Genomic DNA, 16,393 nt, shown 5'->3' with positions numbered 1-16,393 from the left:
ATTGCTGGGAATCACTACTGTAGAGTTTCTGTGCCGCCACGCATGCAAAAATCTGGTTTTGAGTGTGTTTAATGGCTTTTAAAAATAAGCATTTTCAATTTCTAGAAGTAGTAGTGCAGTGTCTTATTATACTCAGTGAACAACTGCTGGACAGTAGTACTTTTTTTAAAAAGAAGAAGCATCTTTTATTGTCATGAACATGCATGCATGCATACAAAATTAGTTCTCTGCATTTAACCCATCACAGTGAACACATAAACATGTTAGTGGAACACACTTGAGCAGGGGGCAGCTCCAGCGCCCGGGGAGCATTGGGGGGTATTAGTGTCTTGCTCAAGGACAGCACAGCCGTGAGTCTGGGGGATATTGGCGGATGGTCCAGTCAGGGTCTTGAACGTAGGTCCCCCACGGTGGCAGGTGATGATCATTGGGCCACTTCAGTGCAGATGAACACTCGTGTAACAAAACAGAAAAAACCAGCACTTTCAACCTACACTTACCTGAGACGGCGCCCCAACAGGTTGCTATAGCAACCACCAAGTTAAAACAATAATAAAACCCAGTTTACATTGACACTATCAGATACAGTATTTATTTTTCTATTTATATATTTTGTAGTTGTAGATCTTCATTGTACGTGACAAGGGTTTTTGTTTAGTGACTTTGATGTGAGACAGTGAGAGATCACTGTTATTAGGTGCTGTTGCATCAGCATTGACCTGAGAGGGCCAAGTGCACGTAATATGGAAGATAACCAACAACCTCATCAAAACTGATAATATTTATTGGCCGCTTTGGAGTTTACAACCCAGGCGACAGTGTAGTTATGCTTCGCGACTTGCATTTGGGAGCTGCTCACTGTTCATCGGTGCTATCTCAGGTGAGTAACACGCTCTTGGAACACAGTGTACTCTAAGGGGTTGTATTACAGGTAGTCTATATGAGGAAAAACTGTCTTGTTTTTACTACGATGTTTACAGGATGTTCAAGCCAGTGCTGCTCCTGCTGCTCCTGACACTGTCAGGTAAGAAACCACAATTAATATACGCATGGCAGCACATGCTTACATTTTTCATGTTGAAATGACTGTCTTTGGCAAATCGTATTATTTATTGTATTTGTATATTGTATTGCGGGAGCGTGGTGGTCAGTGTTGAGCAAGTCTGCCTCATAGTCGACAGTTTGTGGGTATGAATCTCGACTCGGACCTTCTGTGTGGGATTTGCATGTTCTTCAAGAATTCAAGGAGTTTAATTGTCATACCGGCACACATGTACACATGTTATAGCCCGAAATGTGATACTCAAGGTCCCAGATTAGCCCAATAAGTCTCAAGAAATATAAATAGAATAATAAAATAAGATAACATAAATCAAGATATAAAAGATTTAAAAAAAAAAATACTTATTCCAGGTAGCCTTCCTCCCGCATTCCAAAAACATCCACGTTAGCTGCTTACGTGCATGTTTTTGGGAGACTACTAGGTGTGAATGTGAACGCTTGTTTGTCTGTGCCCTGTGATTGGCTGGCGACCAATCCAGGGTGTACCCCGCCGCTTGGCCAAAGTCAGCAGGGATAGGCTGCAGCACACCCGCGACCCTGATGAGGACAAGTGCTATAGAAAATGGGTAATGCATTGTTCCTGCTCCAAAAATAAAGCAAATTGACAGAGTGATATGTAAGTCACTGATGGTGTAGTGGTACACTCGCCTCACTTTGGTGTGGGCAGCATGGGTTCAGTTCCATGTCTATATGTGCCTTGTGACTGACTGGCGACCAGTTCAGGGTGTAGTCCGCCTTTTGGCCGAAGTCAGCTGGGATAGGCTCCAGCGTGCCGCGACCCTCACCAGGATAAGCGGTGTTGAAAATGGATGGATTGATGGATATTATGTAAGTGATTCTTTGGCAACACAAGAGTCAAACTCAGCATACAGTCCAGTCATGTAATCAAAGCAATTGACCTCCTGAACTGCAGTGCTGAGATTAGATTGCGATGATTTATTGCACTGTGAAAAATTTGTTGTGGGCCACTTATCAGAGTAGCACGATCGGCGGTCATTTATTTCAGGTTATCTATTATCTAGTAAGGTTACTTGTTTAATTGGAACGAAGTGTGCTTGTCAATTTTAAGCTCATTCATTATACAATTAATTCCTGACCGGAGCTTCTCAGTTCAAACACAATGTAACTAAGTTTGTCTACAGGACTCCAAGCCGCCCCCATCTCACCTCTGAGAGGATTGCCCAAGGTGTCGTCGACCTTCAGGCTCTCTGATGGCTCTCAGCAGAACGACATCCTTGGAAATCTTCCTGATGGCTTTCAGCAAGGTACTGAGCCCTCCAAAAGATTCTTTGACAATGGCCTGGTGCAGGACCACATCAGCGAGATGAACAGGAAGACAGGTAGGTAGCAGCATATGTCAGGTGGACAAAAGTATTTGGGCCAAAGGTGTCATGTTCTTCCATACTGAGCCTGAAAATGATGAAAGATTAAGATTCATGGGAATTAAGTGGTTTGACCCAACCCTGATTGATTTGTTTATTAGATTAAGAGGCCTGCCTCAATACTTTGGTTCACATATTGTACAACTTGATTAATATGGGCTTTAACTGAATGGCTGTTCATCTGTAGCTTTCGTCCAAAACCTTCTTGGAGAGGGTTTGGGAGAGATGGAGACAAAACACTGGCGAGCAGATGAAGGTAAATTTGAAATCCGTGACAATTATTAATGGAAAGTAAACCAAGATCTAGTCTCCCACAGACACAACTATGTTGCCAAATGTCTTTGATGTCTGGAAAATGTCTTTCAGTCCCCATTGACGTTCCAGCACAGAGGAACGGAGGTGGTTGGGTTCGAGTTGAGGAACCCTCCTCTTCTTTTCACCTTCCAGATGGTTTCAGACAGGGAACTGAACCCTTCATGTCGATCTCAGATGGTTTCAGACAGGGAACCGAACCCTTTATGTCGATCCAAGATGGTTTCAGACAGGGAACCGAACCCTTTATGTTGATCCAAGATGGTTTCAGACAGGGAACAGAACCCTTCATGTCGATACCAGAAGGTTTCAGACAGGGAAGCGAACCTTTTATGCCGATCCCAGATGGTTTCAGACAGGGAACTGAACCTTTTATGTCGATACCAGAAGGTTTCAGACAGGGAAGCGAACCTTTTTTGCCAATCCCAGATGGTTTCAGACAGGGAACAGAACCCTTCATGTCGATACCAGAAGGTTTCAGACAGGGAAGCGAACCTTTTATGCCGATTCCAGATGGTTTCAGACAGGGAACTGAACCTTTTATGTCAATACCAGAAGGTTTCAGACAGGGAAGCGAACCTTTTTTGCCAATCCCAGATGGTTTCAGACAGGGAACAGAACCCTTCATGTCGATACCAGAAGGTTTCAGACAGGGAAGCGAACCTTTTATGCCGATCCCAGATGGTTTCAGACAGGGAACTGAACCTTTTATGTCAATACCAGAAGGTTTCAGACAGGGAAGCGAACCTTTTTTGCCAATCCCAGATGGTTTCAGACAGGGAACAGAACCCTTCATGCCGATCCCAGATGGTTTCAGACAGGGAACTGAACCTTTTATGTCGATCCCAGATGGTTTCGAACAGGGAAGTGGCTTTGGATGGGAAGCTGAGCCCTTAGCTTCTATCCCTGGTGGTTTCAGGCAGGGAACAGAACCATCTCTTCACATCCCAGACGGCTTTAGGCAGAAGTCAGAACAAACAAAAAACAAAAAGGGACAGGACCTTTCCACCTCCTGGCTTCAAACACAGACATGTAAAGGAGAGGTCATTAATGGAAAGTGCTATGAGTTCAACCCAACACCACTTGCGTTTAAAGAAGCACAGGTGACTCTGAATTCTATATAGTACATGCTACTTCAGTGATGTGCCTTATTGTGTACAAATGATAACGTGATGCATTTGTGCATTTTGTCTTCAGGATTTATGTAAAGCTCATAACCCACACGCAGAGCTGGCATCTGTAACAAGTGGCGACCTTCATTCCCGCCTGGTTTCCATGGTTACAAATGGCGGTGACCGCAGCCCACAGCTGACGTGGCTAGGGGCCAGAGTTAAGGCAAGTCCCCTTTATCCACCAGACACTCAGTACATGCTGATACACTGACCTAAGGAAATGGGGCTCAATTAGTGGGATATAAAGTGACTCCTGTCACAGTTTTTATTAATGAGGCTGAGTGACCCTGAATGGAGGCCAAGGATATGCTTATCAGATATGTTATCTCCAGAATAGTGTTATTCTTACCTTGGTCAAACATTGACCATTGGACTTCTAAGTAAATGTTTCTTGTAGCAGCGATGTCAGACACTGAGGTCAGTACTATTCAAAATAACCATACAAAGAATAATAAATATTTACATATTTTACATAATATTGGTTGTAGTCTGGATTGTTACAAAGTGGACATTTATTTCAAATGCTGCAGAACCAGCAGGCCTCATGGCTCGACGGCTCAGAGATGAATTACAGTGACTGGATGCCGGGTCACCCCAACATTCACACGGACAAGCCTGTCTGTGTGGAGATGTTCAAGATAGGTGAGACACTAGAAATACTCTATACATACTGTAAATCTTTCTTTACTAAGGCCAAGTTCAAGTTTAACCCCACCACTATATGCCAAATTATATAAATGAGTACATATTCAGTGATGCATTAAAAGAGATGACATTATGTAATAACCATATGGGTCATTTCATCGTCATACCATCAATAATGGTAAAGACATGGCCCACTGTATGTCCTTTTGAAACTCAATTAATTTTACTGATATGAGTATTTGAGGTAGAAAAGAAAAAAATACAATTCTAATATTTTTTAAACTTTAAATGCCAACATGTCTTTACCGATTTACATGATTTTCTTTTTGTCAATATTTTCTGAAGATGCTAATTAATTTTTTTTTGATATACGGTACAGGATTTTTCTCATATTGCTTAGTGTCTTCAGTTCCTTTTTTAGGTTCTTTTACAAACGGTCCTTCTTTCTCAATGAAACTGTCTTTTCCGCTAATGTCAGTGGAGAGAGCCTCATTGGGTTGTTACAATACACCAAAGGGATCTGTGAGCTGAAGTTGGACAGCTATTTTGCATTCACACAATAGCAGACAGCAAAATAAATGTTATTTCTGAGTTATAAATGAATACATTTTAATTTGTGATAGTATCACAACTATTTCATGTCTTTATTGGTATTATTATGTAAAGACAAAAGTGTAAAGCATATGTATCAAACTCAAGGCCCGGGAGCCAGATGCGGCCCGCCACATCATTTTATGTGGCCCGCGAAAGCAAATCATGCACGTCAACTTCCGTGATTTTTGCTAAAATCTGTACCCAAATTCCAAATTGTCAAATTTATTAAACAATGTTGAGATATTGCATTTTTCTGTTACCAAACCCTTCTTCTACAGTAACTTAAACAATACTTGAACAAACAATTATCCTTGTCTTCTAATTTCAAAACTAGTTATCCCTCAATTTGTTGTGTAATGGTAATATGATTTGGTAATGATTAAACATTTATATGGTTTCACTGTTCTAACTGCCCTCTGAGGGAAATCATAACTACAATGCGGCCTGAGACGAAAAAGAGTTTGATACCCCTGGTGTAAAGGGTTTAATGAGTAGTTAGGATCATTTGTGTACATGTATCCGCAGAGTTTGAAGAAATGTGCAACTCACACAAGTTTTATGAAACTGCTTACTGTTATGCAAAAAGTGTATTTCAGTGGGCCACCACCATTTGCTCTGTTGCTAAATTCTTTTTTCTTTACCATCATTGATCGAATTACATGAAAATGACATATTTTTGAAATAGCAGATTACAATAGCATAACAGCAGTTTTATGTATAATGTTCATGCCCCTACATACAATTTATGTTTTGAACAAACAAGCAAACTATTCAGCCTCGTTCTCGTATTTGTTGTGAAATACATATCGTTTTAAGCACCTAGTCACTTTTGAGAATTTCAACATTACCAGTAAACCCTGATTACACGGAGAGCATAACAAAAGCAAAGAGCACATTATTTAAACTGTAGCTATCATGTACAACAATCCTACCTCCTTAATAATTAATTGCTCTAATTGCATAAGTCAGTTTTGATGACCTCACACTTTCTTCTGCACCATTAATCAAAGGTTAATCGGACCGGCTCAGATAACAGACAGTATTTGGTATCTATTGATATGGAGCAAAGTCATTCTTTTACTGTGCCACTAAGAACAATTTAATGGTGAGAAAACAAGTTGGCCCATGTGTCCCAATTCTCTCTTTCAGATGAAAGCTGGTGGACGGCCGCTGACTGCGATCTGAAGAGAGCATCCATCTGCTCGTACTCTATCGTTGTATAAAAATCAACATCTTGTTCTTGACATTGTTCCAAAACACCATCACACAGCAATGCTGATTAAAACCATGAATGCATCATACACCTGTGTGTCTGTCTTCACTCTTCTTCATAAGGCTTCGGACAGAAAACATCACACGATGTACACGTAATCTAAATACAGACACTTTAATGATCATGTTCCATTTATGTTTACAAAGCAAGTATGTACAGATTAGGGAGCAAATTTAAAACAATTGTTTACGAGTACCTGGAAAGTGCAAAAAGTACATTTGATAAACAGAAATAATCAAAACCATGCTGTACATTTCATATTTATATTGTATTCATAAATAATCACAGATATACACATATCCAACTAGTGACAGTCACAGAAAATGATGCCAGATACAACACTGTCATTTGTCTTAAAGTCACTTCCTCCCAGGAATAACAAAACGATGAGAACAATCCTCAGATAAAGGCACTCCGTTTGTTGCAAGTCTTACAACCTAAAGTCAGATGTGAGTGAACAAAACAAAAGAAACAAATCACAGAATCAAAAGACTATCAATGTGTTGGAGAGACACTTTGGCTTAGTAACACAAACAGCTGTCACCAATAACATGCCCTTACACTCACTTCTCACTCACACATACAGTACAGTACACACAATGTTGATCACACAGTCTCCACAGGATCTTCACACTGTGGCTTTTAGTGTCCAAAACGACAAAACACACTTGGTGTAATATGTACCCAGGTGACAGGAAGGATGCGTAGTGTAATTTAAAGAAAGAAAAACTGAAGCAATGGCAACAGCTAAATGTCGGGGTAAGAGGGTGGCACCAGGAAGACAAAAGAAGTATGCAGGTGAAATGATGCAAGGCGGCAAAAGACAAAAGCACCCAACAAACTATTGCTATTAAAATCTGGTGGAGCCCTTGGAGAATTCCTAAACCACATCTGAAACAAAGAGTGATTAAAAATGCTACTTTTCCTATAAATAAACAAGTTGTCTTAGTAACTTAAAAACATTCAATAAAGAGACTGCTTAAGTTGTCTCGAGAAGTCTCGTCTGCTGCCGTTAAAGCTTCATGCTATGATTCCATGGCTATGTGACAATTCAGCAACCCAAAATGCCACATCACGTGAGCACATGCCAAGCTAGACGCTGCAGATGTGGATTTGCTGGACAACAATAAGCTCAATGAAACATACTAAAATGATAAATGGATAGGTCGAGTGTTTTGGTCTTGTAAGTGAGCTGTGTCACTGCATCTGACTGCTAATTGAGGCAACATGTGACCTCTCTGCACCCAAGGCAAACTAAAGGAGGGGAACAGAAAGGTCACTTGAAAATATACACACACAAACAATATGAAGAGGTGGTGGGGTGATGCTGAAAACTGCAGCTACTTCTGAACTGCGGCGCCAGCGCCATTTGGTCAGTCCGAAGCAAAGAAACCTAGTCCTTTTAAATATGACGTAGACCAAACCACAGCACATTTCACTTGGATGAGACAGAATGAGGCAACCTGACATCAGCGGAGGTGCTGCAGGTGACACGAATGGAGCATGAGCATGAAGGCAGGTGCAGGGCGGGTGTTAGGGATTGGGGAGAGGGCGGGTGGGGGCTCATGCTAGATGATGTTGTCCGGCTCCCCCGAGGACATCCTGGTCAGCCTCTTGGTGGAGCCCCACAGCTTCCGTGTGATGTGGCCTGAACGCAGCTGAGAGGAGCGGAGGGAGAGGAAGTGGAGTAAGGGGAGGTGAGATGGAGGAGGAGGGGGAGAGTAAGTAAAAAGGCAAAAGAAAGAAGGAGAGAAGGGGATATGAGTTATGAGTAAAGTTGTTACTATTTGATTGCTGGTGAAGCAATAAAACAAAAATATAAAAACAAGGATGATTCAATTAGTTGTGAAAAGGTGAAGGGAAAGGTGTAGAATGATTTACTGCCTGGACCAATTACCGCTAAGTTGCTATGCACGACAAAACACATTCTGTGAGGTCCTGAGTTGGAATGTCAGCTCTGGCCTTCCTTGGATGTTCTCTCCATGTTCAAGAGGAATTTCTCTGGCTATGTTGGCTTCAGACATATATACAGTCAAAATATTCTGTCATGTATAGCAACATATATATTACTTTAACAACACAATAAAATTCTAGCTCAGTGCAATATTATCAGCTTGCCTTATTAAAAAGAAGCTCCTGCAGGAATATGGCTTGCAGAATCAGCAATTAGTGTTGCACATGATTTGTTTTAGATATTATAAAGTACTGACACGTCTAGTAATTAGCATCTAATAAACACTTAAAATGGGGGCAGTCGAGGACTGGACGAGAGCGGCTACGGTTTCTGGATGACAGAGGTGGGGCTGAACACCAGCTGGTCTCGCTGGTGCAGTAGGCGAGTTGGCGAGCGAGCTCGAAGCGGAGCCAGCAAGGGGGAGGCCATGAGCGGTGATCCCTCCAGGCTCTGAGCGATGTAGTTCCTCAGTGAGTTCTTTACCTCGGCCGGCTTGCCCACGCCCACGATGATCAGCTTGCCATCTTGCAGGCCCACCAGGATGTGACTCTGCTCCTTGGTGACAGATACGCAGCGCACAGGCACCCGCATGGCCATGGGCTCCGCACACAGTGACAGACTGCAGAGAGCCACAAGATTGTTCACTTGATCATATCAGGGCGAGATACAATAAGAAATACAGTGGGTATGGAAAGTATTCAGACCCCCTTAAATTTTTCACTCTTTGTTATATTGCAGCCATTTTCTAAAATCACTTAAGTTCTTTTTTTCTCCCTCATTAATGTACACACAGCACCCCATAATGACAGAAAAAAATGGAATTGTTGAAAGTTTTGCAGATTTATTAAAAAAGAAAAACTGAAATATCACACTGCCATAAGTATTCAGACCCTATGCTGTGACACTCATTTAACTCAGGGAGGGTGGGGGGCTGTCCATTTCTTCTGATCATCCTTGAGATGGTTCTACACATTCATTCTAGTCCCGCTGTGTTTGATTATACTGATTGGACTTGATTAGGAAAGCCACACCCCTGTATATATAAGACCTGACAGCTCTCAGTGCATGTCAGAGCAAATGAGAATCATGAGGTCAAAGGAACTGCCTGAAGAGCTCAGAGACAGAATTGTGGCAAAGCACAGATCTGGCCAAGGTTACAAAAAACAATTCTGCTGCACTTAAAGTTCCTAAGAGCACAGTGGCCCCCATAATCCTTAAATAGAACGCGTTTGGGGTGACCAGAACCCTTCCTAGTGCTGGCCGTCTGGCCAAACTGAGAAATTGGGGGAGAAGAGCCTTGGTGAGAGAGGTAAAGAAGAACCCAAATATCACTGTGGCTGAGCTCCAGAGATGCAGTCGGGAGATGGGAGAAAGTTCTAGAAAGTCAACCATCACTGCAGCCCTCCACCAGTCGCCAGTCACCAGTCTGCCAGTTTATGGCAGAGTGGCCCGACGGAAGCCTCTCCTCAGTGCAAGACACATGAAAGCCCACATGGAGTTTGCTAAAAATCACCTGAAGGACTCCAAGACGGTGAAAAATAAGATTCTCTGGTCTGATGAAACCAAGATATAACTTTTTGGCCTTAATTCTAAGAGGTATGTGTGGAGGAAACCAGGCACTGCTCATCACCTGTCCAATACAGTCCCAACAGTGAAGCATGGTGGTGGCAGCATCATGCTGGGGGGGTGTTTTTCAGCTGCAAGGACAGGATGACTGGTTGCAATCGAAGGAAAGATGAATGCAGCAAACTACAGGCATATCCTGGACGGAAACCTCCTCCAGAGTGCTCAGGACCTCAGACTGGGACAAAGGGTCACCTTTCAACAAGACAATGACCCTAAGTACACAGATAAAATAATGAAGGAGTGGCTTCAGAACAATTCCGTGACTGTTTTTGAATGGCCCAGCCAGAGCCCTCACTTAAACCCAATTGCGCATCTCTGGAGAGACCCGAAAATGGCTGTCCACCATCCAACCAGACAGAACTGGAGAGGATCTGCAAGGAGGAATGGCAGATGATCCCCAAATCCAGGTGTGAAAAACGTGTTACATCATTCCCAAAATGACTCATGGCTGTATTAGCTCAAAAGGGTGCTTCTACTAAATAGCAAGGGGTCTGAATACTTATGGCTGTGTGATATTTCAGTTTTTCTTTTTTAATAAATCTGCAAAAAATTCAACAATACATTTTTTTTTCCTGTCAATATGGGGTGCTGTGTGTACTTTAATGAGTAAAAAAATGAACTTAAATGATTTTACCAAATGGCTGCAATATAAAAAAAGAGTGAAAAATTTAAGGGGGTCTGAATACTTTCCGGACCCACTGTACATGCAATGAATCCTAAAGTCGTACAATTTTAAATTCAACCAAAACTATGAATAAAAACACTTTTCAAGTGGCAAAACGTAATTGTTTTCACTTCCACCATTGTGTATGACATCACACAATAGGTCAGCATATCACATTGCATTGCATGTGTGATGTGAGACCTCAGCTTAGCGAGCATCAAAAGATTGATTGAGGAAATGTGTTTTGGATTTTCATTTGCTTTTTTTTGTTGTTTTTTTTAGGCAAGGACTGCGAACATGGATGATGTCACACAACGCTTCAGCCACAAAAAATACGAAAAGTGAGTAAAGTTACAAAGTGGTGCAACTACAGCAGTGTCCAGATACTCCAATGTCACCATCCATGCCGTTACTGCAACCCCAATTCCAATGAAGTTGGGACATTGTGTTAAACATAAATAAAAACATAATACAATGATTTGAAAATCATCCATCCATCCATCCATTTTCTGAGCCACTTCTCCTCACTAGGGTCGCGGGCATGCTGGAGCCTATCCCAGCTGTCATCGGGCAGGAGGCGGGGTACACCCTGAAATGGTTGCCAGCCAATCGCAGGGCACATACAAACAAACAACCATTCGCACTCACAGTCACACCTACGGGCGATTTAGAGTCTCCAATTAATGCATGTTTTTGGGATGTGGGAGGAAACCAGAGTGCCCGGAGAAAACCCACTCAGGGACGGGGAGAACATGCAAACTCCACACAGAACTGTGAGGCTGACGCTCTAACCAGTCGTTCACCGTGCCGCCATTGAATACACTACAAAGACAAGATATTTAATGTTTAAACTTTATTGTTTTTAGAAATCACTGCATGTAAGTGGCAAGGCCGAAAACCAACATTGAATGCCTGAAAACCAACATTGAATGCCTGGCCTTCGATCCCTCAGGCGGCACTGCATCAAAAACCGACATCAATGTGTAAAGGATATCACCACATGGGCTCAGGAACACTTCAGAAAACCAATGTCAGTAAATACATTTCGGCGCTACATCCGTAAGTGCAACTTGAAACTCTACTATGCAAAGCAAAAGCCATTTATCAACAACACCCAGAAACGCCGCCGGCTTCTCTGGGCCCGAGCTCATCTAAGATGGACTGATGCAAAGTGTTCTATGGTCCGACGCAAAGTTCAAAAGCCGGCATCTGTGATGGTATGGGGCTGTGTTAGTGCCAATGGCATGGGTAACTTACACATCTGTGAAGGCACCATTAATGCTGAAAGGTACATACAGGTTTTGGAGAAACATATGCTGCCATCCAAGCAACATCTTTTTCATGGACACCCCTGCTTATTTCAGCAAGACAATGCCAAACCACATTCTGCACGTGTTACAACAGCGTGGCTTCGTAGTAAAAGAGTGCTGGTACTAGACTGGCCTGCCTGCAGTCCAGACCTGTCTCCCATTGAAAATGTGTGGCGCATTATTAAGCGTAAAATACGACAATGGACTGTTGAACAGCTGAAGCTGTACATCGAGCATGAATGGGAAAGAATTCCACCTACAAAGCTTCAACAATTAGTGTCCTCAGTTCCCAAACGTTTATTGAATGTTGTTAAAAGAAAAGGTGATGTAACACAGTGGTAAACATGACCCTGTCCCAGCTTTTTTGGAACCTGTTGCAGCCATAAAATTCTAAGTTAATGATTATTTGTTAAAAAACAATAAAGTTTATCAGTTTGAACATTAATATATTGTCTTTGTAGTGTATTCAATTAAATATAGGTTGAACATGATTTGCAAATCATTGTATTCTGTTTTTAGTTATGTTTAACACAACGTCCCAACTTCATTGGAATAGGGGGTTGTAGATGTCAAAGTTAAGGGAGCGTGTTTTAGTATGTTAAGGTTTTATAGGGGTTAACCCCCAAAAACTCTTGAATCAGCAGGGATATGCTGCCAATCCACTGGTGCTGAGCCGCAAATATCCGGGGTTCTACTGTATTACCTGTTGGAAAATTGTTTCAGCATCAGAACAAATCTAAAGGTGCCTCAAAGCAGCTTGTGTTCCTGTGTACGAATAACGTGATCAATTTTAGGCTTTTACCTGTACAGGTCTCGAATGGACAAGTAGCCCTGCTCGCTGCCGATAATGACAAACTCTCCAGAAACGCACATGTCAGTCATCTGCTCCTTCAGAGGTTCACTGCAAAGGTGCTTCCCATTAACAGAGTAAAGGTGGAGGGCGTTTTTATCCTGTAACAAGAAAACAAAACTTCAATCCACTTAGGAGGTGTTGGGAAATTATCGACCATTCCAGGTTGACTTTTGAGGATAAAATGTGTATTAAAGCAATATATGCACTTTTAGTGTTGCCTTGCCCTCCAGGCAGGTGTGGACCAGCAGGTGACCCTCCCAGGAGACGGCCAGGTGGAGGACGGACAGGGGCAAGGAGCTGTCGCACGGTGGTCGCAAGCAACGCACGTACTGACCTTTGCGCACTGTGTGGATGATCACTACCCCATCCTGATGAACACAGAAATGAAATCAGGTTTCCTACACATTTGAAATGTCAAAATTCCATACTTTTTCCAGACCCTAATTTCCAGACTTCTCAGTAAAAAAATATTTTGTTGTCAAAATAGAAAGTTTTATTAAAACAATTTATTTTCCCTTGCAATGCCTGAGGGCTTGGATATGAAGAGTCATTCCAATCCGATAACGTTCTCAGGAAAGAAAAACGCTATTCAGTATTCCGGAAAATAGACGTTCTAGTTTGATAATATTAAATAACATGCACAGGTATGACAATAAAAATCTGTTTTTATTATTATACATTCGGTATATTTCTATGTGACAGTTGATGCAAGATCTCAGGCTGGCACGCTATACTCTCTGTCAGTCTTTGTAGACTGGATGGCGGAATAAGATTATCGCAGGGTATCATTCAAAACATCAACAGACAAGCGTTCAGTTCGTATTTGTCAGTTTTTTGCACCAGGAAGTGTCTCGACATTGTAATCACTTATTTTGTCGTTTTCTTCACTTTGAGTTCTTCCGTCTCATCTGTGATTTTATTTAAATTTTACAGAGTTAACTCTTTGTACTGCTTTTGTCTCTTAATTTTTCCCTCAAGTCCTCAGTAGCATCCCAGTCAAAGGTGTTGTAGTCACCAAATAAAGTAAATGATTAAATCACTCATTGTTTTAAATTAAATCATTTCTCTCCTCAGAGTACTTCATGTTTACTTATCAGACAGTCTGACTGTGTCAGGTTCCCCTGTTTGCTCATATAATCTAACAGCAAAGGGTGCTGCGCATTCATTTGGAACTATGTAATGATTTTTTGACAGGAACTACTTGAGACGTTCGAAGGGTGTACATTATCAGCTGATACTGTAGACTGATGAACTTTTCTGAGCCAATCAGAATTGAGTATTCACCAATAATACTGTGTGCTCTGACATAATTTTTTTTAGATAATCATAATTATTTGTTTTAGAAAATAGAGCTGTTGCAACAGTCTTGTAAACATTAATATTTATCCATACAATAATTTTAATTTTCCATACCTGGAAATGTATTAAATAAAATTCCATACTTTTCCATAACTGCGTAGGAAACCCTGTGAAATAGTCAAAAGCATTATGTGCCCAGAACTCCACCAAGGCGTTAACATTAGCCCTGTGTAGATCAGTGTGCTCACAGGCTATGATCTGGGCTACTAAAGATTACAGGAGGTAACATTTTGATGAATGCTGAGGGGGGAAAAAAAAAAAAAATCAAATATGCTATATGAGCAAATCTGATTAGATACCATAAACCGGTGCAGTAGCAAATGGGTCCACACCAGATGGCACTGTTGTTCTTTCTTCCCAAAGTTCTTCCTTTACCCTCAGATGAGTAATAGAGATAGTTAATCCATCCCTGTACTCTATATTTGACAAGGAGCAGCAATTGAATTGCAAAAATAACAAGAATATATAAAAAAGGGAATAGTCCTGTAATCCTTCTAAGTGTTGTTTATGGAGTAATTTCTTTAAACTTTCTATATTTCTGGACGTCTGACATCTTGTTCCTGCAGGGTCCCAGTCCAGAGCAGGGCACCCAGCCATCAGTCCCAAGACTGACATACAGATAGCTCAGTGGGCATATAACTGGCATGTCCAATTTTGTGCTAAAATTTCTTCCGAGCAAGAAGTGATCATGTCAAAGTGCGAGGGGACCAGGACAAATTATGTAAGCAGTTCTGTTGTACCATTGTCTTCAGTTGTTAAGTTTTATTATGAGTCATGTACGCTATTTACTGTCTTTGTGGTTTAGTACATTGCAAGAGATATTGGAAGTAATAAAAGTACTGCTGGATTGTCTATACACAACATATTAAATTGAATGTGCTGCTGCCAAAAGTACAATTTGGATCAGATTATATTTACCAGGGTGAAATTTGGTCTGACATTACAGCTTGTGTATTAACTCTCACCCGTGCTCCAGACACAGCCATGTCCAGCTCTGTGCTGATACTGACACTGACCACCTCATTAGTGTGGCCATATAACACCTGCACAGGTTTGGGATGCAGACCTACTGGAGCACCCCCCTGCAGGAAGAGAGGACAGAACAAACAGTTACAAAATCTTTTGTAGTACAGTAATGGGCAAACATATCGTTATGTTTCTACATCTTCTACAATGGGTGAAGAATGCCAGCGTAATATGTGATCAATCTGCATCTTGAATACCTTCTACTGCAGATTTGAAAAGGACAGTTTCACACCACACACCCACCCGGCCGCACCCGCGACCACAATCACACCTCTGACTTCTGCGTTAACCATTCATGAACATGATGTGAGACGCATCTTCAAACAACAAAAGATTAACAAAGCGGCAGGCCTGGACCATGTGTCCCCATCCTGCCTCAAAGTCTGCGCGGACCAGCTCGCTCCAATCTTCACTCAGATCTTCAATAGATCTCTGGAACTGTGCGAAGTTCCATCCTGTTTCAAACGCTCCACCATCATTCCAGGCCCCAAGAAACCTGCAATCTCTGGTCTGAATGACTACAGGCGTGTCGCTTTGACATCTGTGGTCATGAAGTCCTTTGAACGTCTCATGCTGGACCACCTCAAGAGTGTCACAGGTCCCCTGCTGGACCCCCTGCAGTTTGCCTACCAAGCGAACAGGTCTGCGGATGAAGCAATCAACATGGGACTGCACTTCATCCTAGAACACCTCGACAGTGCAGGGACCTACGCGAGGATCCTGTTCGTGGACTTCAGCTCAGCGTTCAACACCATCATCCCTGAACTCCTTTCATCCAAGCTTCTCCAGCTCAGCGTCTCACCTGCCATCTGCCAGTGGATTTACAGCTTTCTGACGGGCAGGACACAGCAGGTGAGGCTGGGGGAGACCATCTCATCCCCACGCAGCATCAGCACTGGGGCGCCCCAAGGTTGTGTCCTCTCTCCGCTGCTCTTCTCTCTCTACACGAACGACTGCACCTCAGCGAACCCGACTGTCAAACTCCTGAAGTTTGCAGATGACACCACTGTCATCGCCCTCATCAAGGACGGTGACGAGTCTGCATATCGACAGGAAGTGGAGCGGCTGGAGCTGTGGTGCGGCCGACACAACCTGGAGCTGAACACGCTCAAGACTGTAGAGATGATCGTGGACTTCAGGAGGCATCCTTCGCCACAGCTG

At 42.4% G+C, this 16,393-nt stretch overlaps 2 protein-coding genes across 4 annotated transcripts in view; one reads left to right on the top strand and one right to left on the bottom strand.

Annotated features, from left to right (window-relative positions):
* Positions 1-771: 771 nt before the first annotated feature.
* Positions 772-6,468, top strand: LOC133488740 (uncharacterized). Its single transcript, XM_061797007.1, has 8 exons — positions 772-880; positions 981-1,024; positions 2,205-2,402; positions 2,632-2,700; positions 2,811-3,859; positions 3,954-4,091; positions 4,459-4,570; positions 6,317-6,468. Exons 2-8 carry the CDS (start codon positions 982-984, stop codon positions 6,388-6,390), a joined length of 1,683 nt encoding a protein of 560 aa, XP_061652991.1. The 5' UTR covers positions 772-880; position 981; the 3' UTR covers positions 6,391-6,468.
* Positions 6,469-6,538: 70 nt separating this feature from the next.
* nbeal1 (neurobeachin-like 1) overlaps positions 6,539-16,393 on the bottom strand; it is a 54,609-nt gene continuing 44,754 nt past the window's right edge. For 2 of the 3 annotated variants that reach the window (XM_061796904.1, XM_061796913.1), the window contains 5 exons: positions 15,172-15,288; positions 13,054-13,215; positions 12,797-12,945; positions 8,878-9,013; positions 6,539-8,098 (listed from right to left, as the gene is read on the bottom strand). In XM_061796904.1, the coding sequence (XP_061652888.1) occupies positions 8,009-8,098; positions 8,878-9,013; positions 12,797-12,945; positions 13,054-13,215; positions 15,172-15,288 (654 nt within the window). In that variant the 3' untranslated portion in view covers positions 6,539-8,008. The other variant, XM_061796893.1, reaches the window with a different exon arrangement.

This window comes from Phyllopteryx taeniolatus, chromosome 1, assembly GCF_024500385.1.
Source record: "Phyllopteryx taeniolatus isolate TA_2022b chromosome 1, UOR_Ptae_1.2, whole genome shotgun sequence".
Taxonomy (NCBI): domain Eukaryota; kingdom Metazoa; phylum Chordata; class Actinopteri; order Syngnathiformes; family Syngnathidae; genus Phyllopteryx; species Phyllopteryx taeniolatus.
Note: the sequence above shows the minus strand (reverse complement) of the source record. Positions and strands in the feature narration are given on the sequence as shown.

Bases quoted from the DNA above. Each gene is read 5' to 3' on its own strand.
- LOC133488740 (XM_061797007.1), top strand. From the start codon at position 982: ATGTTCAAGCCAGTGCTGCTCCTGCTGCTCCTGACACTGTCAG. The intron at 4,092-4,458 runs GCAAGTCCCCTT...CAAATGCTGCAG, and splicing joins GGCTAGGGGCCAGAGTTAAG to AACCAGCAGGCCTCATGGCT. The intron at 4,571-6,316 runs GTGAGACACTAG...TCTCTCTTTCAG, and splicing joins TGTGGAGATGTTCAAGATAG to ATGAAAGCTGGTGGACGGCC.